The sequence below is a fragment of the Entamoeba invadens genome (assembly GCF_000330505.1).
Source record: "Entamoeba invadens IP1 unplaced genomic scaffold scaff_1105074725991, whole genome shotgun sequence".
Taxonomy (NCBI): domain Eukaryota; phylum Evosea; order Mastigamoebida; family Endamoebidae; genus Entamoeba; species Entamoeba invadens.
Window position 1 is genome coordinate 130,735 of NW_004440432.1, and position 20,123 is coordinate 150,857.

The 20,123-nt window shown below is 35.0% G+C and overlaps 10 protein-coding genes across 10 annotated transcripts; all 10 read right to left on the reverse strand.

Annotated features, from left to right (window-relative positions):
* Positions 1-6: 6 nt before the first annotated feature.
* Positions 7-3,861, reverse strand: EIN_359710 (170 kDa surface lectin precursor, putative; the record flags this gene model as incomplete). Its single annotated transcript, XM_004257601.1, has 1 exon — positions 7-3,861. The coding sequence occupies one exon, from the start codon at positions 3,859-3,861 to the stop codon at positions 7-9; it is 3,855 nt and encodes a 1,284-aa protein (XP_004257649.1).
* Positions 3,862-5,047: 1,186 nt separating this feature from the next.
* On the reverse strand, positions 5,048-6,688 carry EIN_359720 (serine/threonine protein phosphatase 2B catalytic subunit gamma isoform, putative; the record flags this gene model as incomplete). Its single annotated transcript, XM_004257602.1, has 3 exons — positions 5,048-5,157; positions 5,251-6,269; positions 6,447-6,688. 3 exons carry the CDS (start codon positions 6,686-6,688, stop codon positions 5,048-5,050), a joined length of 1,371 nt encoding a protein of 456 aa, XP_004257650.1.
* A 715-nt stretch (positions 6,689-7,403) lies between these two features.
* Positions 7,404-8,321, reverse strand: EIN_359730 (hypothetical protein; the record flags this gene model as incomplete). Its single annotated transcript, XM_004257603.1, has 1 exon — positions 7,404-8,321. The coding sequence occupies one exon, from the start codon at positions 8,319-8,321 to the stop codon at positions 7,404-7,406; it is 918 nt and encodes a 305-aa protein (XP_004257651.1).
* A 381-nt stretch (positions 8,322-8,702) lies between these two features.
* Positions 8,703-9,125, reverse strand: EIN_359740 (hypothetical protein; the record flags this gene model as incomplete). The annotated part of the gene is made up of 1 exon (XM_004257604.1): positions 8,703-9,125. One exon carries the CDS (start codon positions 9,123-9,125, stop codon positions 8,703-8,705), a length of 423 nt encoding a protein of 140 aa, XP_004257652.1.
* Positions 9,126-9,615: 490 nt separating this feature from the next.
* Positions 9,616-11,001, reverse strand: EIN_359750 (NADP transhydrogenase subunit beta, putative; the record flags this gene model as incomplete). The annotated part of the gene is made up of 1 exon (XM_004257605.1): positions 9,616-11,001. The coding sequence occupies one exon, from the start codon at positions 10,999-11,001 to the stop codon at positions 9,616-9,618; it is 1,386 nt and encodes a 461-aa protein (XP_004257653.1).
* A 640-nt stretch (positions 11,002-11,641) lies between these two features.
* EIN_359760 (hypothetical protein) lies at positions 11,642-12,608 on the reverse strand (the record flags this gene model as incomplete). The annotated part of the gene is made up of 2 exons (XM_004257606.1): positions 11,642-11,879; positions 11,983-12,608. 2 exons carry the CDS (start codon positions 12,606-12,608, stop codon positions 11,642-11,644), a joined length of 864 nt encoding a protein of 287 aa, XP_004257654.1.
* Positions 12,609-12,795: 187 nt separating this feature from the next.
* EIN_359770 (hypothetical protein) lies at positions 12,796-14,749 on the reverse strand (the record flags this gene model as incomplete). The annotated part of the gene is made up of 3 exons (XM_004257607.1): positions 12,796-13,842; positions 13,938-14,563; positions 14,617-14,749. 3 exons carry the CDS (start codon positions 14,747-14,749, stop codon positions 12,796-12,798), a joined length of 1,806 nt encoding a protein of 601 aa, XP_004257655.1.
* Positions 14,750-15,112: 363 nt separating this feature from the next.
* Positions 15,113-16,389, reverse strand: EIN_359780 (mannose-6-phosphate isomerase, putative; the record flags this gene model as incomplete). Its single annotated transcript, XM_004257608.1, has 2 exons — positions 15,113-15,556; positions 15,718-16,389. The coding sequence occupies 2 exons, from the start codon at positions 16,387-16,389 to the stop codon at positions 15,113-15,115; spliced, it is 1,116 nt and encodes a 371-aa protein (XP_004257656.1).
* Positions 16,390-17,514: 1,125 nt separating this feature from the next.
* Positions 17,515-17,940, reverse strand: EIN_359790 (40S ribosomal protein S23, putative; the record flags this gene model as incomplete). The annotated part of the gene is made up of 1 exon (XM_004257609.1): positions 17,515-17,940. One exon carries the CDS (start codon positions 17,938-17,940, stop codon positions 17,515-17,517), a length of 426 nt encoding a protein of 141 aa, XP_004257657.1.
* Positions 17,941-18,358: 418 nt separating this feature from the next.
* Positions 18,359-20,065, reverse strand: EIN_359800 (hypothetical protein; the record flags this gene model as incomplete). The annotated part of the gene is made up of 1 exon (XM_004257610.1): positions 18,359-20,065. The coding sequence occupies one exon, from the start codon at positions 20,063-20,065 to the stop codon at positions 18,359-18,361; it is 1,707 nt and encodes a 568-aa protein (XP_004257658.1).
* Between the last annotated feature and the right edge of the window lie 58 nt (positions 20,066-20,123).

Below are 20,123 nucleotides of genomic sequence, written 5' to 3' on the forward strand. Positions count from 1 at the left end.
TGGCATTTACTCGTTAAAGTTGGTGTTCGCGGCGACGTTTTCTGCAGCCTTAAATTGCGTGTTTTCATTCGCGACGTTGACGACGTTCTTCATTGCGGAACTGACCAATTGATACGTCTTAAAAAGGCCAATAGACACTGCTATGAGTGCAACAATAAGGGCTACGACTACAGCAGCGACAGTAGTTGCTGCAGCGATAGCACCGGTGTTATTGATTTCGCCAGCTAGAATGCATTCGACCTTGTTGTTCAATTGTTGTGTTCGATCTGTTTGATTCATCACCATACAATTACCACATGCATCTAATTGGTAATGTTCTGTTTCAGTATCAGCAAACATTACAAGAGAAGCAGTGCCATCTACATACGAGCACTGACAATAGAAACATCGAGCTTGGTTTGAAGTTAAAGTCGGGAACTCTTCAGAGACAATACACGACTTGTCTGTATAGACGGGAAGACCTGTTGTTGTGTCACAAGTCGCTTCTTCACAAAGGTTTCGACTTGCTGGTTTCGATACATCTTTAGTAACTACCCATTTGTGTGTACAAGTCATCTGAGTTGCTGTATCTAATATACTCCCTTCATAAGTCGATGACCCTCCCGTACAAGTCTCTACACATTTGTATTCAAAGCATTTGTTATTAAAATGGACGCCATCTCGAGTTGTAAAGTAAATGTTATCTTGTGATGGGTTGGTCATATTAATAGTCTTGAATTTGCAGTAATATCCATTTTCAATGTCACATTCATAAGTTGGGAGTCTGCAGCCATAGTCGTGATTCTCTTCAAATTGGTCACAATTGGAATTGGCACTTGTTGGGCATTTATTTGAGACACAAGTCGTCGAATCACATTTCATAGATCTTCCCACATTATCATAATTATCATAGACGGACTTCCTGATAGACTCTACCTTTGTATTTTGTTGTGTACATAATGAATAGGCATCTTCACATGTGTTACTGCCATTTTCTAATATAACTAAAGCCTTCACTATACAATTCTCAGGTTGACACTTAAAGTCGGGGTCAACTTTACACTCATTGGAAGTACAGATATACTGAACACCTCCGTTGTCCCGAGGACAATCATCATAGACTTCAAATTTGGCTTCTTCTTCTCCACCACTTGGTGTTATCAAACATCGCTTGCAATTGGATTCGACAAAACTCCATTCACAATAGGCTTCTGCGTCTGCTTCAGCCATGAATTCATCACTCTGTGCAAAGCCATATACAAAGTTGTAAGTATCTAATTTGGACGAATAATGATAAGACGCCTTGAGATAGTCCATACATACCCCAAACTGAGCAAAAACGTCTTCAAAGAGTTCTTCTTCCAAACAAGTTACTGGGTATCTTGGGATGCACTGATTGTTCCTACAATCCTTTGGAATTTTGTAAGTGATATTAGCCCCACTCTTCGAAGTCCAAGTCTTCTCTAACTTGATATTGTCACAGACTGAGGTATAGAGACCAGTGCTTGTTTCACAGACGGAACATTGAGGGACTTTGTTCATAGCGTAACTACACTTCCCAGTTGTTGTATCATATGTGTATTTGTAAACAGTACTATCCCCTCCACAGGTCAATGGTAAACAGACTTGACAGAAGGTCTGTGGGTCTTGAGTTACACCATTCACTTGGTTTGGATACATACACATCATTCCATTTGCACTGCAAACGCCATTGAATCCTCCACACGACGATTGCAAAGAAGTGCATGTTGTGGTAAACACAACTTTGTTCTGTGTCGCGTCCCATTTACATATCCCACAATTCACATTTAATTCGGAATCAGTCACTTTTTGAACTACGGTACATACATTGTTCGTGCATCCATAGACATACATATTAGCACAATTGGTATCTGCGGGGACCGTTCCAGTACATGTAATTGGGTTCCATATTAATTGTCCCGTTGTTTCATTACATGAAGAGACCATACAGTCTTTAATAGTTAAATCTTCTTTACAAATCGAGTTGACACATTTTGGAGTATCACCAGTGTAATCACAGATCTGAGTGTTATCATTACAGTAGACTCCATTCGGCTTAGTATCACATTTGCAGATATTGTTTGTTGTGGCATTACAGTAACAGATCGATTCTCCAGAAGTATCACCACCACATGAGGAGTAGACATCACAACTCAATTTGTTCTCACATTGCCCAGTCTTTTCGTTGCATTTTGCAATATAACAATCCATCTCTATATAAGGCATAGTCTTCACACAGACTTTCGTCTCGACTGTACACGTCAAATCAGCACTGCACTTGTATTGTTGGCAATTCGACGTTTTCAACGGACATTTATTCGTTCCTCTGGTATTCTTAATACAATAACCAGAAATGGCATCACATTTGTAAGTCCAACAATATCCATCAGCAGCGGGTGTGTCATCTTGTTGGCAGTTATCGACCAATTTGCATGTATCTCTGACTTGATTATTTGGGCATGTCGTACTCATGCAGCTGACAGGGGGTTGACATGAAGTGTTATACCGACTTACCACACAGCCTTCCATATCATTACATGTGTAGTCACCAACACAAGTCGATGGACATACAATCTTCTGTTTTGGATTTGCTGGTGGCCAAGGTGTGCATGAAGCAGTTGTAGTATCACAGTATGAGTAATAACAAGTGTTCTCACAACACATTGGACATGTGCATCGATTCTTGGCATCACAAAATCCATTGCACTTTGTTCTATCGCACCGTTCCGTTAAATTCGCTCGAATGCCAACAAAAGCGTCATTGATCACAGCCTCTATTTGTGTCTTATCGCTTGTCTCGTGGAAGTGATCTCCAAGTGACAACAAAGTTGTTAATTTGGCAGTCATAGCACTTCCTTGGGTATTCAAAGAGACGACATGCACTGTTAAATTCTTTTTATCGAAATCAGTAGACGCTGTAAATTCACGAGATATGCCTTCATCAGTCAAAACTAATATAGTACCTCTTTTTATAGACTTTTTACTGACTTTGTCTGCCAAGTCTCTTTGTGCAGCAATGATCAAAGAGTCAACTTTCCCTTTCACTGGTTCGAATGATGAAAGGAAGTCATAATTCAAATTAGAAAGAGTTGTCTTTGCTATTGAATAAGCTTCGCCTGTTAAGTAATAAACAGTGACGTCTGTTATTGTGGCGAGATTCTTGTAATTCCCAAATGCATTTTGTACATTCTTAAGTGCAGCTTTGTCACTGATACCAAAGACAAGTGCTAACTCACTATTCACATTATTAGCAGTAAATTGCTTAACACATTTGGCTGTCATGTTTGTATAATAATCACTCACAAATTGCGCATTAAGTCCATTAAAGCTTCTGAATGTCACTGACTTCCCACCAATGAAGTCCATTCGACATATGTCGTAATTGTCCTTCTTCACATCATCTCTTTTAGCTGAGAGTACTACGTATACCAGTGGAGATTTCGCAGCATACTGATAACAAGTCTTTCCATTCACATCAACTTGAGTCAGTCGAGTGTCGTCAGTTGGTACTCTGTCCCAGTCAATTTCAAATTTCATAATGGGATACCCATAATCCTTTTGACAAAAGTCTTGTTCGGTGTTTGTATCTAATTTGGTGTAATCAGCTACATTGTTATCTTCATTCATTGTTTTAGTCACCCAAACTCCATTGTCGTTATAAGTCCAAACAAAGTGTCTCCATGGCTGCATTGCAAGATAATAATAGATGTCATATCCGTTGTCATAGGAGTGTTGCCACATACCAGCATTCTTCCCTCTCCCTATTCGACCCATGTCATAGATATCAACATCTCCACTGAACTCATTCAGTATGTCAGCAAGTGCTATAGCACATAATATGATTATAATAATACTTCGCATTGTGATTATCAAGTGCTAATGTACCTTTTTATATTCTTTTGAACCAAAAATGAAAACAAAAATATTTAAAATAGGTAGGACTTGTTATTTCACGTTTGATATTACTATCATATAAACATTTTATTGTACAAGACTCAACACATTAGAATGAGTTTCATTCTATTAATAAATGTTTATCTTTATTTCATATGGAATAAACATATAGAGCCAGTCGATAAACGTTGTCTGTTCCCCAAACGTTGTCTTTTTGACAAAAAATAATTGATTTTTGTTTTAAAAAAACGGGAATTAGGTAAAAATGAAAAAAAACTGGGAAAAATATTGAAACAATGATTTTGGGGTTTTTCAAAAAAATTCCCGAAATATTCCATTTATAATGGTCTAAAAATCGGCAGACAACGTTACAGACCAGACAACGTTTAGCAAATGACTCTAGTTTAAATCTATTGTAAATAGTATATTTAGAAAATTTCTTAAGATATCTTAATGGTTATATTATTAGAAAAATGCAATTCAACAAAATACACTTAAAATTTGTTCTATCTAAAACAGGTAATTTTCACACATTGAATTAAATGCCAAAATCACCTTTGAGCTATTCTGTCAAACTCAGAACAACTGTAAAGAAGAAAAAAGAGAGTTTAATTGATTAAATTATGTGGTAATATCAACTTTTTGTTGTTTAAGGTTATTTTATCAACACCATTTAAATTGGACAATCAATATTTGACTCATTTCGACATGAAAATCAACAACTTTTTTTGGAACAGAACAGAACTTGTTTTAATCTAAAAAAAACTTTTGCATCAAACAATTTTGTGTGATATAAAAATAGCGCACTGGTTTTATTGACCAATTTTAAAAACAAGAAGAGAAAATTTCAAAAATCCAAAACAGTTCATCACGTCTTTGAAGTATCAAAGCACATCCGAACATTTAAAACATTTTAAATAAGTTAAAATTTAGTAAAATTATAGAATAAAAAACTACTAAATAACTTAAATAAAATTATGGCCCAATACAGAATCCAAAGTGTAAAGCACAATGGATTAGGGTACCCGGCAATTTCTCAGACATATATGAGAGAACAAATAACACTATCTATTCCTATGGTATGCCTTTAATATTTTCTTATTATTTCTTTATATCAAAATATTTCAACAAAAATTTAAATTATGGGACTTCATTAATTCGTCTCATGAGACTCTAATCTAATTTCTTGCACTTTATTGACAACTCTCATCGTTTTCTCGCACTTCTGGGGTGCTATGTCCTCTTCAGCAATCATCAAATTGTCTGCCTGTCATCAATCTGTTATATAACAAGTTATTATACTTCATATAGTTTATCACTATTAACATTTACTATAAAACAATAGAATAAACAAACGCATTGTCGGGTTCTCGCAGGCTATTGAACATGAGAGCTTCTTCTTCTTTTCTTTGCAATTAACTTGAGTTAAAGAGTTATTACGTCTCTTCTTCTTTTTTGAGTTTTGTTCTGCAATTGACTCTTCAATTGGTGGATTAGACGTGATTTGTTCATCACTATCGGAGTCTACTGATGAGAAGGTGTCTAAGATGAGAAGTTTGAAGAGAGTATCCAGTGTTCTACATAAGACATAATTACAATAAGAAATGCCATTGATAAGGAGTGGAGTATATTTGAGAGTCACATCACCACCAGAATACCTTTTGACATCTATTTTTTCATTCATAAATAATAGAATAGCCCCTTTGTTTTTGTCAATATAATTTGGAGAAGAGAATACCGTGTAACACAATGGATAAGTACTCTCTGTATTTCCAAAGAAGGTAGTTGCTATTCCATTCTTGACACATTCATGTTCTCGTATTAAACACTTCGCTCCAATGGCATCAAGAAACTCCTTCACAGCATTATACCCATAATAACTCCCACATTTCCGCACTGTATTTGGCATGAATCGAAGGGTATTCCAATGCTCTGAAAGGTGTTTATCATTCTCAATTAAAGTATCACTCAATGGATCCGACCATACCATTTCTAATAAGTCAGTATTATCTTCTGGTTCAAGTCTTCGTGGTATTTTGTTGATAGAAGTAATGTCCATGCACCATTGACTGAACCCTCCATGTGAAAGAAAATAGACACCACTCTTCGTGTGAAGTAATGAAGCTAAAGGTAACGTCTGGAAGAGTAATGCAAATTTGATGTAAAGGGACTCACTGTATTTCCAACTACATTCTCGCATGAATCCATAGACAGTACTCGTACGTAAACACTCGTGATTCCCTCGAAGTAAGACTACACGTGTTGGATTGTTGATTAAGAGACATAAAACTGTTATAATTATTTCACATGAAAAGGAGCCACGATCAACATAATCACCCAAAAAAATAAATGTACTCTTGTCCTTCATATACTCCCTTTTTGTATTTTTATAGTTATTTTACTAATTTATATACTATATTTCAACTGATTAATTTCTAATATTTAAAATAATAATTTTATTATAATTATATTAATACTTTTGTAATAGAAAAGGACAACTTCCATTTGAAAGTTTGATTTTGAAAAAAAATTACACAATGAAGAAAACAAACACATCATCAAGCTCAGTGATGAAATCGAAGTAGTTGCCATGTAAGTCACCGAACACTATAGCGTCCCCAGTGACATCTACAACATTATTCTGAAAAACTAATATCTCCTTGGCTTTTTGAATAATTTTTTCAACTGAAGGAATTGTTAAGACTCCTCCATATGAAAAATGCCATCGGAGTGCTTGGAGGTCGTATGTACCATTAGTTGGAGTGAAATTTAATTCTTGGTGAACTTTCAACATTCTATCTAATGATGATACAAGTTGTTTAAAAAAATAGATGTCTATTAATTAATTTATACACACCTCTGTTATATTAAATATCAACTTCAACTTTTTAAAAATCGATTTATTAAAACAAAAAGAAGAAGTTTGGTATTTAAAAGGTCTTTTTATATTATTAAGAAATAACAATTGTTATTGAAGAAATATGAAGAAAAATATGAAGTGTTCTCTGTAATTATAGAACTCAATATTCTACATTTCATAAGTGTAAAAAATATTGTTTTTTGTAACTGAATTATTGAAAATAGAAGCACATGGATTTCAGAGTTGTTTATTACAATTATTATCTAGATATAGTTTCAACAAATAAAGTTGTTTTTTAAATAATTTTGAAATGTAGTTTTTCATCTCAATCATTAACAATGTTGAATTGAATTGGTTGAATTATACAAAAAACACTCACCTCACATATAAGGACAATTTAAAACACTTTAAATATTTGTTAGCAAAAACTTAAACCGAAGAAGTGATCTACTATCACTACAAACCAAAAATAAGTTATAAAAACATTCAATCGCAATTTTTATATTCTCCATATTATTTTGATGTTGGTATCATCTTGTGTAACATTTTTACTTCAGTTAGTATCATCGATTGTCACAAAGTAGTGGCGTGCCTTGTTGATATAAATGGTTGAATAAAAACACGTAATAAATAATAAAATAACAATAAATTACTTATAAGGGTTATAACTATAGCCCCCTCCCGTTGTGTTTTGTGGATAACTTTGTTGGAATTGTTGTTGTTGGTATCCGGCGTTGTAATATCCACGTGGTTGAAACTCCTGGTGTTGATACGTCTGTCTTTGGATCTGAGCGTTCAAGAATGTGAGTTGTTCGTTTGCTGCTCTCAAAGCCTCGTAATTATTCTGTGACTTCGGGAATAGCTTCTTTAATAGTTCCATCGAAGCTATAGCTTTTGCGTCAAGTTCCTGGAGTCCTGATGCGTACGACGACAAATCGCCATATCGAATCGCACACCCCACGCCTTCTTCAAACTTCGAATATTGGGTATCGACTCTTTTCCCGTAGTGTTGTGACAATCTTTCAAGTACCTTATCTGCGTCCATTTCCTCTTTATTAGCTTGTGGATATTGTCTATCTCTTCTCTGATAATTATCTCTATATTGATCTCTATAGTCGTCTCTATACCTTTTCTCTTGTGGCCGATCCATATATCGTTGTTCTCGTGGTGGAAAACGCTTTTCATATCTTCTTTCCCTGTCACGGGGTGGCGGGACAGCAAAGACTTCCAAGGAGGTGGGAAGAGTTGCAATCAGTAAAGAGGGGGGTGTGACGTCTTGTTGAGTTTTTGTTTGAGTGATGAGATTGGAATAGTTTTGTGCGTTTTGGTTGTCGATTATAGACAATGCCTCGAGGGCAATAAGAGAAAGTGCGGTTTTAGAGGAAAAAAAAGAGGTTTCGAAAGGTTTTGTTTGTTGATAAACAACACCCTCATTTATATGGATTGTTGTTAAAATTTCGTTTTTTTCGGGGTTGTACTGATTGCTCACATCCAATCGAATGTGGCTGTTTTTACAAAACTCAAAAAGGAGGGTCATACCGTTTGTTTCTATTTCGTTTTGGCTCATTATGGGTTTGATTTTTAAGTCTTTGAAGTTCTTCTCAAATTATTCATTTATAATATTTTAATTAATAAATATTAGTAAGTAAATGAGAGTTTGATTTGAATAACAAAATTGTAGTAAAACCTCCTTTCGTTTTCTGTAAAAAAACAAATGTTATATTTACTAAAAAAAGTATTAGAACAACCACTAGTAAAAATAATAGTAAAAATAATAGTAAAAATAATAGTAAAAATAATAGTAAAAATAATAGTAAAAATAATAGTAAAAATAATAGTAAAAATAATAGTAAAAATAATAGTAAAAATAATAGTAAAAATAATAGTAAAAATAATAGTAAAAATAATAGTAAAAATAATAGTAAAAATAATAGTAAAAATATAGTAATTACAATAAGGAAGTGTTGTCGGTGTTCAACGATTGAATGAGATCTTTGAGTGGTCTTTCCATAAAGGTGAACTGTTTCTTCTGTAAGATAGAGAGTTGTTGTATAACGCTAATACTTTCCGAGTCATAATTTTGGATGAGGGAGTCAACCAAAGAGAATTTAGGGGTGATGATTTTAGAGACTGGTGATGTTGGTGGAGGAGGTGTAGTTGACTCCGTCTTGTAATTTTGAACAAAGAAGTTAGTTAAATCGCATTGTGGATTAGTGGAGATACTTCTGTCAGAAGCTTGATGAATCCGCATTGGGATGTTAGGCATTTCTTGTGTGTAATCAGAGTCGACAATAATTGGATTATTCTTGAGAGGACTCACTACTTTAATCTTCCGACTGACTGTTAGTCCTCTTTTCCGGGGAACTGACATGTCGGTTTTCAAGTTGAATTTGTATCATTACTTTGTAGTATTCATTTTACTAATAATTTACTAGTAATTTACTAGTAATTTACGAATAACTCGAAGCAAATTTGACAAGTTCGTATTTTTTTAAATGTACCATAATTATAATTAATATTACATTTAATTGGTAATACAGGAAAAGTGAAAAAAACAACTCAATTTTTGCTCATTAAAACAAAAGTTATTTTTTTGTAGTAATTATACATAAAATTAACAATTAATAAACTAATATTATTATTTCAAAAATTTAAGTTTTTAAAGAGTTTTCAAAGACATTGAACTATTAATAATACGATACAAAACTAGAATAGAGATTAAAAAACTATTAAATAAATTAATTAACTAATTTAATTAAATAAAAAAAAAAATTAAAAAATTCCCTTTCTTTCATAATCCATTGAAACTATAAAGTATTGATATATAAACCATAATTAAACCATACTTTTACACAAACAGTTCAATAAATTGCATGTCTTAAAAAGTCGACAAGTGACTCCAATCCGCTTCCGATAGTTGTCTGACACCACAAGACATTTTCTTCTTTATTTTCGATGAGTTGTTTATCAGAAATGACGACGGTGTGTAAAGCTTTGTCCACCTCAAATTTCTTCCAAAGTGCTGATGAGTAGGGGGTCATTCTACAATCGCCGAGGATAATAGCCAAATCGATATCTTTCATTCTTTCGTTGATTTCAAACGAGCACAAATCCTCAGACTTCACTTTTCCTAATATCATCACGATTTCAAGAAACCCTCGTAGTACCTCGACATTAGGGTGGATTGCTATTCTGACGTTCTTCTCCTTTTCCTTCATGAGTGCCAAGAAGTCCGAGAAATAGATTTGGTTTTGTGTCCTCGTAGATATATAACTTGGCACTATAACGATATTTTGATTCTCAAGACACATCCTCCCGACTTCTTTAAGAGTGATTTGAGGGACTTCGACCGTCTTCTTTACACCGTCGAAGTCATTTGTGCTCTTTGTGTTTGAGAAGAAGAGACTCAACAACGAGACTTGTTTAGTCGAACATGAGTCAAATGCCGTTGTGATACAGTACATCCCTATTATACTCCCACAGAAGACTACAACCTCATTCTGTCGTAAAAACCCTACTACTACTACACTCCATCCACTCATGGACTCTAAGAGTCCTGTCATTATCGATAAATCAGAGTGATCTACCATAGTCACCATAAAGGCACTAATCCCTACTAACCCAACACTAACAAAGTAAAAGATCATCTTCACTAAATTGTCGCGAATGAAAATGATAAATGTCGAGAAGAGCACTGTGAGGACTAACGAACTGATCACAAAAAAACCACGAAGAGGCACCCGTAACTTCGTGTCGGGGAAAATGTGCACGAGGCGCAGGAGAAGGGCGATGTGCCCGACAAAGCAAAAGACGCTGAAGGCCATTCCAATACAAATTTCTATGAAGAGTAAATCGAGGGTGTCTCTCCGCTCGTTCTCATTTAAAAAGAAATACGTTGGCTTGAGAAACTCTGAAGTGACAATTGTGAATGAAGAGAGGGAACTGATGAGTGTCAAGAAGCTAATGAAGATTGGGAATTGAGCTGGCTTAAATTTAAAGACTATCCCAACACCAACAACTACACCTAACAGTGTCGGGGCTATAAAAATCACATACAAACGAGTGTCTGTGACTTCCATGAATTGCCATATTGTTACTACTATGTACGATATAATTACACCTAAGATTGTTAATACACAGCCCTTCAAATACGTCTTCGGTAACTTCACATAATACAGCGACATGCACACCATACAACACGTCAGCACAAACGACATGTCCACAAACACCGGCGGCGAAGTCGTCATGATTATTCAGTTCACTCAACAATAACATTTTTTCTATAGATCAATAACAAAATCGAATAACAAAAGTTGAAAATTGGGATGAAAATGATATTCAATTATAGCCCCAAAAGAGTCTCTCCTTTAAATTGTTGAGGTACCTGGTCGTCAAAATCATCATAATCCATATCTTCTTTCAGATCGTATTCGTCTAAAAGTGCGTAATCTTCTACATCCAAATCATCGTCAAAGTCGTCATAATCTTCGTATAAAAAGTCAAAATCTAAGTCATCATCAACGTCATGAGATAGAGTGATCGACAAAACGAAAAATGCTAACAAAAAGTACATTTACAATGAAAAAAAATGGTAAATTCAAGTTGTTGTTTTTGTCGTTTTGAAAAAAATTTCATTATTAGTTTAATTTTAGTTTAATTTTAGTTTAATTCTAATTTAATAATAGTTTAATAATAATTTAATAATATTTTTATTGGATCTATCATCAAAAATCAAGAAAAGAGTTATTTAATAAACTATAATTAAACCATATAAATATGGTACAAAACAGTTTTTGACATTTAAAAAAATCTTATTGAAATTGTTTTAAAATAGACGAATTATTTTATTCATTCCCTAAGATTTGTATAACACAAAAAGTCAGCCATTTAGTTAAACAATGTTTTAGTCAATTCACACTTCCAAAGCATTTCCTTTGATTGTGTTGAAAACATCCTGAATTCCCAAGTTTCTCCTTCAACATATTTCACTTTAAAGTTAATGAAGTCGCAGTCTTGATTTGCGTACTCATACGTCATATACGACGTGGCGTTCTTGTCTTTATAGACACCGATCCAGATGTTGTGGTGTGTGTTCTTCCATATGACATGAATAGCGTCGACCGTTCTGTTTATTAAACTATTAAATAATAATATTTTAAATAATAATAATATTATAGGTAGAGTAGAATTCATTCTAATAAGTATTTAATATAAAAACTAGAACAAACAATCTCTCGGCATGGAGTGACGGGAAGTCCAAAGTAAATGACTTTGAGTATCCCGACGGAGCTGTTGTACTTGACACGACTGAGTGTTCCTTAAAGTATCTGAACTCGAACTCTCTCAGTATACATTTATCCCCGACATACCGTGTCGGGTCGACCTTAAGGAGTCGGCAGTTGAACTTGACATTTCTCTGTGTGACGGAAACAGTTTGACGAGCGATGAACTGTTTCATCGAGTGGACACCTTTTTCGAATAAGCCGATCCAGTCTTCTGATGTTGAGATCTCTTGATAGTAAACAATTATCAAATGCGGGAATTCAAGATCTTTGGCAAAAGAGATCTTGGCTTTCCCTCCAAGGTATATGACATTGGAAACGGCTAAGCGTGTATATCGATCTTTAAAGAGTCGAACTTCATACATCCCGGCTGGAAGAGGATCAAACGAAATCCGTTTGCTCGTCGGAGTACAGACTTGATAGGAACTATATTTGTTATCAAACTCTCTGTCAATCACATATATCCCTACCCAAAACGGTCCGACTAGTGATGGAGGGATGAAAACGTCACAAAACGCACAATAATCCTTTTTATATGAACCAGCTACTACATGCGGAACTTCATTACTCATTCCAACGTCTATCATTTTATAGTACTTTTGTTATATTCAATTAATTAATAAAAATCATTGAATGACGGCAATCACGGTGAAAATGAGTTTTGTGTCGGAATAAAACTCAGCGCAACTACTCATTTTGAGCGTGATTGAGAGGTTGATGGAATGTGGAGACAGAAAAAGGTGGAATATACAAAACCATTCAATCGATGTCGACGATCTGTTGCTCTTCTAACAAGTCAAAGTCATGCGCCGTAGGCATGCCATACCCTTGCGCCGCGTGGTGTTGCATCGCTCTGTACACAAATTGGTGAGCGAAAAACTCTCTCCACGACAGTCGCGATTCCTCGTCGTGTGTAATAAGTTTCTTGATTAAGTCTTGTAAATGAAATTCGACGTTGACGTACGACGGGAAGCTAATTGGTTGTTTCGTTTGGAACGCGTAGTCTATAGTGGCTTTATTAGCGGAGAATGGGTACTCAAATGTCGCGAGTCGATACAAAGCGACACCAAGGGAATACAAGTCGCTCTTAGTTGTATATACCTTATGATTCTTTATTTCAGGGGAGACATATATAAATGTTCCAACATTCGTTTGCATCAGTTGTGAATCATCTCCAAAAGCTCTTGAGAGTCCGTAGTCTGCTATTTTCAGTCTGGGATACTTCTCTCTTCCTTCGGGTTTACATAAGAGGAAATTTTCTAACTTCAAGTCTCTGTGAATGATGTGTTTACAGAAATGAAGATACCATAACCCGCTGGCTATCTCTGCTAAGAAATGTAAGATCTCATTCGTCGACAATGGCCCGCCATTCTTCTCTAAGTACTTCTCGAGATTACCCAACTCACAATACTCCATCACCATATAATAATAATGAGACTCTAATATACTTTCTCGAACAACGATGTCCGTGGGCTCTACACACGCTTGGGAAAGCTTTTCGGGAGATGATATATACTCATGAAACGCAACAACATTTGGATGAACACACAACCGCATTACTCGCGCTTCTTTGAGTAAAAAGTCACTTTTACTCTCTCCAGTCTCTTTCATTGCAACTAACTCAGTAACACCGTCTTGAGTATGTGAAGCTAAAAAGACAACACCATATGCTCCCTTCCCAATGATCTTCTTTGGAGTATAATTTGATGCGTCCGTGTGGATCTCATCGATTTTATAGTCACGACATCTTTGGATAAATGGATGAATGAAAAATTCGGACCATTTCAGACGTTGAGCTGGGTCATACTAATTGTTATAAAATGAATTTCAATATGTTAAATAAATCAACAAAGAGTTCAAATAGAGTAATACTTTATATTAATAATAAATAAATCACAAACGACAAGCATCCTCTTAAGTAAGTCCTTCAACGACGCATACGAGTTGAGTGGCTCCAAATCAAACTTCTGTTGTGTTGACAAGAACTCGAACACCTTATTTGGTGGCATCGGAAACTTATTCGAGAAGAGGACATAGATCAAAATACCGATCGACCAGATGTCAGAGTTCTCTTCGATTCTCCCCAAGTACATTTCAGGTGCGGCATAGAAGGGGTTGTGCATGAATTTGTCCTTTGGTGTTTCATACCTGACGTGTTCAAAGCAGTTGGCGACTTTCAGTTTTGGTATTGGGGAGCTTGTGTCTTTAGTCAATATGAGGTTGTGAGGGTTCAACGAGAGATGTTGGACGTGTAAACTTTGAATGAGGTATTCCATACAAATTGAAAGGTCGCACAAGAAGAAGTACTTCTCTCCTTCCGTCAGGCATTTCCTTTGGTGGGTATAAAAGTCGACGCTCTTTTGTGGGCAATACTCTAACACCATCCAATACTCCAATTTATTTTCATATTCACACAGAAACCCATCATAACAACGAACTATATAAGAATGGTCAACGATTTTCGAGACTTCAACTTCTCGTCGAATCCCTTCCAACACCGTTGGATCGTCTTTTGGTATTGGAATCCCTTTCAGTTACTATCAAATGAAACTCAAACATCTCAAAATTTTAATAACAAACTCTTAACAACAAAAAATGAGTACTTCCCATCTCGTACCATAGTTATAGCTTTATTTAATACAGTCCCCGTCTTCGACGTATATAACACTTCTCTCAATACAAATCTGTCGCGCTTCTCGTTCTCAACTTCCATCTTCCTTTTTCAAGTTTCTTTTGATTTTGCTATTTTTCATTCCACCAATGGTTGTCTTGAATTGTTGACGATATTCGGAAACCCTTTAGGGTTTGTGTCACTCAACCCTTTTTTCTCAAATTCGTTTTTTTAAGAAATTTGTTTTTATGATAATTTTTTTATGTATTTTTGGAACAACAAGCACGTAGTCGTGAAATTAAAAAACAAAACTTTACTTTATAATAATTTTTATTATAAAAAATGAAAACTTCAATATGAGAACTTATGATTGAAAATGGTGCGAAGAATAGAACAAATGGAGGAACTAGAAAACATATAAGAAGAGAAAAACTGAAACATAAAAAGACATTAACTTGACTTCTACTATGACAAAAGTACGACGGACGCATTTTCTATGGCCGTTATTTTAACTGTAGTGCGGCCTTTCACATAAAAGGATGCTCCAATATCATAATCTCCTCCATCTATTGTTGCCTTTCCTTTAAATAGCACTAACAACCCAACTTTGAGTAGTGTGACATCGACAGTGAACCCTTGATTGATATGATATATAGTTGCAACGAATGACGATAAGTATTTTGTTGGGTTTATATAACGAATAGACTGAGCGGCTTGTTGACTCTCGCTTCTAACATTGACCACTTCCTTTTCTACTTCAGATATTTTGTTACATGTCTCATGTGGGATGAACTTGAGTGCCTCTAAATCACAGAATTTCTTTGTTAACCCAAAACGGATGACATTATCACTCGACGTCATTGCTTCTACACACTCCCCTGATATATACCCATGTGGATAATTTGGTGGCTTGTCATTAATATTTAATCATTTTTATGTCAAAAAATTAGTTCAAAGAAATTGTCCGTGGTGGTCTTTTTTATTCAAATTAAAAGAGAAATGGCGAACGATCTTAAAGATTTGACACTTTAAAAAAATGACAATTTGAGATTGAAAAGTGAAGAACAAACAATGAAAAACGCGTGATACGGTTCGAAGATTTCATATCTCAGTAGAAATGAAGCGATGATTCCGACATCTTCCCCGAATTTAGTCACCAATCTTTCAAAGAGTTTTTGATGATTTGAGAGGATGACTTTTTGCCTCTCCAGATTTTTGATGTGGATTTTCATTTCATTAATGAAGATTGAGATTTGGTCTTTACTTAGCATATGGGCCCTAACCAACAGATCTCTCGCCTCATCGTTCTCATGAAACATCAACACTTTTTTGAGTGGAGGATTTTCGGTCATTTGTTGTTTTAAAATGTTATTATCGACAAATCCCAGAAAACATTGAAAATGAGTGAGTGGGATACAAATCTCCGGTTTTGCGTTTGGATCGGCGTAATGAGTTTTATCCCTTTCAAATAACATTTTAGCCGTTTCTGTATCGGGGTGGATCTGGAGTGATAAAGGATCTTGAATTGAAAGGAATTTGAGAAGAAATGGAAGGTTTGCCGGAATAGGGTTATGTGTATTGTAAATTAATGATGGTAAACGGGGATGTGAACCATACCAAATCTCTGCAAATGGAGACACTTCAGTCGGATGCAAAGAAGAGACTACACACGGCTCTTCTTTTCCCCAGTCGTAATGTTGAACTCGGCCTTGAATACGCTCTAACAGACTATTTCCATTCATTTGGGGGTCTTGGAATTTTTAGTTCATTTTTATGGTGCTTCGAGAGAGAGGTTTTTTTCTTTTTGCTTCGAAATGAGAAGATGATATGTTTGATTAAATGTAATTCTTAGACGTTTTACTTTAGATATCTCGAGATAATTGACTAAGATTTGATTGTATGATTTTTCCTTCTTTTTGATGAGACAGAACAGAGTCTGTGTTTTGGTGTTTTTTGCTGCAAAATAAGATCCTTTTTACCTTTGAGTCTTTCACTGGTGAGTTTGCCTTGTAAGAAAAGGACGAAATTTTGTGGGAGATAAAAACTTAGAGAAATTGACTCGAACTGAGAGGTCACTGGTATTTAACTTTGTTTCGTCAAACAAAACCGAAGATTAATCAGGTTAAAAATAACAAGACAAGAATATAAAAATGATGAGAGGAGAAACTATAAATTATTAGTTTTGTATAACATAAGATAATAATAAGTCGCACCGTTATTTTCTTTTTTATATTAGTATAGTTTAATATACAATAACGGGAAATTCCCATATAAAAAAAAGAAACGGCCAAGACAAAAAAAACAAAATGTCACAAGAAAGTGTATAATCAACATTTTCAGGTGAGTTTCCCGTTATAACTGGCTATTATTGACTCTTTTTTTAGTTTCATAATGCGAAAAAATGGAATTTTTGGTGTTCATTTTTCATTGTTCTATTAATAACAATTCCACTTTTTCTCAAACTTCTTATTTGCTATTTTATAATTTTTTAATTATTCTTATACCACTCAAGTTTTTTACTAAAATATTATATCATAGCTATATTTTATAGTATATAAAATTATAATAGTTGTGTACTATTTTTATTATAATTTTTAACAATAAATATATTATTCGAACAATGACCGAATATAAATTTTTAATTATAATTAAAACCATATAAATAATTACAACAAAAATGTATCTATAATACTTTAATAGTTATATTAATAAATTATTTAGTAAATGTATACTATTAAGAATTAATACGAATAATACATGAAAAGTGTTTGCAATGCGACAACAAATGCAAAGAATGGTAAAGATATAGAAAAAGTATAATACAGTAAAAAAACCCTAACATGAACGAACATCACAGCAACACTCTATTAAGCGTGTGGTTTTTGTTTCTTGTTTGTCCAGAGACCATGAAGGGAGACACCAGCAACGCAGACGACTTTGAATCTAACGCCCGGAATATCACCGACGGCGTGACCTCTTCTACCGAACCCGGAGATGAGGACTTCATCGTTTTCATTGATATAGTTCAAAGAACCATCCTTAGGGACAAAGGCGGTGATTTTCTTTCCATTCTTCAACAAACGGACTCTGACACACTTTCTAATACCAGAGTTTGGTTGTTTGGTTTCAATGCCAAGTTTCTCTTGAACAAGTCCTTTAGCGTGGGAAGCACCTCCAAGGGGGTTGCATTTGTATCGGGTAACCAACTTCCCCTTTTTCCACTCCTTATCAGCCCAACGGTTCGCTCGGCGTTGTGCCGACAATTTACGTGCTGCGTGGAGTCCTCTTGGCATCGATAAACGATCTCACCAGTTCCAAGTTCTTTAGGTTTACTCCTCCTCAGAAAATTTAAATGGGTTCTTTGTAACATTTTACTACTAATTTATAGTTTTCTTTTGTATCATTCATTTGATACTTTGTTAACTATTATTTCGGGATTCTTTATTGTCCCTCTATTTCTTAGTTAATTATAATTAAATATACTATTTATGATATTACTAATAAATAAATTAATAAGTATAATATATTTATTTTTTTAAATTAACATACTATAATTATATAATAAAATTATCATAACAATAGTACAACTCGAATAAACTATAATTTTATAATAAAATGTTATAATACTGGTACAACTGGAATATACTATTAATATATAATAAAAATATCATAACAATAGTACAACTCGAATATACTACAAAAACATACTTATCAAATTAAGCTGTTTTCAAGCTTAGTGACAAGAGTGAGGTCGAGATGTTGGAGTGGACACTGTTCAGTATTAGTAGTTTTCCATTTTTCGAATTCCTTGAGTTCCTCGTCTATTTCGTCGACCGCCTCTTTCAAGTACTTTTTGTGTGGCAAATCCTCTGGCTGCAATTTTTTGTCGCCCTTCAACGCAGCGCGAAGGAATTTAATTTTGAGTTGAATGATTTCTGTGAGAGTTGTTTCATAAGTGAGATCGCCATATTTTTCGTACTTCTTTACTTCATTTTCAAGTAAGGAACCGGTGATTCTGAAAGCTGGAGCGATAGTTAAACGATTGAAGATGACTTTAAAGAAGAATCTCCGAGTTTGGTAATACCAGTGAATAGCAAAGAAATTGAAGTTGTTGACAATGAACTGTTGAATGACCTTCTTCTGTACTTTATCTAAGCACCCGAGTAACTCATAGAGTAACGACATTGCTGTGGAGAGTGCATAATATGAATCACTCTTCATTATAGCATCTAACACTTTAACGATCCTTTCCGTGTCAACTACATCTCCAAGGACTACCCCGCGCTCGACAAATGTTTCAAATATCTTTTGACTTGAGACGACAAAATTCGACAACGAGTCGATGGAATACGCATTTGTCCGTGCAAATTTGTCTTCCATCACCTTTTTGAAAGTACTTGGAAATTGAGTCAGACATAATGTTGCTATTGTCGTATAAAACATCTCAGGCGAATTCAATTTAGAGGGCTTTCCGTGGGACAAATGAGTTGTAAATGAGACTAATTGGACATATCCATGGACTGCTGTGATTTGTTCACTAGTTGTTCCTACAATAGCAATGACTTTATTAAGGTACGCTATGTAATATTTGAAAGAAAATGGAAGACGAGCAGAGAAGTGTAACGTCCACTTGTTCTCGACTCCTGACAACCCGCTTTGAAATTTCTGACACATCCGATTGGTCGCTACACAATATTTACTAAAACTTTCCCACACACTGATTGGATAAATCGAACGACAGAAGTTCACCGGCTTCGAACTAATCGCTTCGAAGATCTCTTTTGCAATTTGTGGGATCCTTAAAGACACTGCGGCTAATACATCTGCGGTGACTTGATACATCTTCTCTTCAAGAGGAGGCGCTTTCATGACAAATTGATACGTCGTCAACTTCTTGACTTTCAGCTTCTCTTTTTGTTCTTTGACGGAGTTAAGAATAGGAGCGGCAGTCATTGATGAGATCAAGAGGAGTGCTGTTCTTAAAAGTGCGTTGTAATAGGAGCAGAAGACATTTGATAATGAAGTGGAGATCTGTGGGGGTGGGAAGTCCTCGTATAAGTATGGTTGGTAGTTTGGAAACTCTATAAGCTTAAGAAGCATCACATAGATGCCTTGTGTATGTGTAGAATCTTCATGTTCTATTTTAAGAAGAAAGTCTATAATAGCATCTAAAAGAGTTATTAATGTCTGAGAAACATCGTCTGGAATAACTTCATTTGATTTGTATGGAGATTGGTCAATCACTGGTGTCGTCTTCTCAAGTTGTTGAGTCAACTTTGTAAATGACTTCGGTGAAACATCACCTTTGACTATTTCTAGTCGGACCTCCTCATAAACTTTGGTCATCTTCTTCACAACTTTCACGACGTTTTTGTTCCACGACTTCTTCTGCGCAGCTACAGACGGCTGGTGGCTCATTTTGTATGGAGAGAACTTAGAAATTACGAACTCTTCAAATTCCTTACTTGAAAATTGG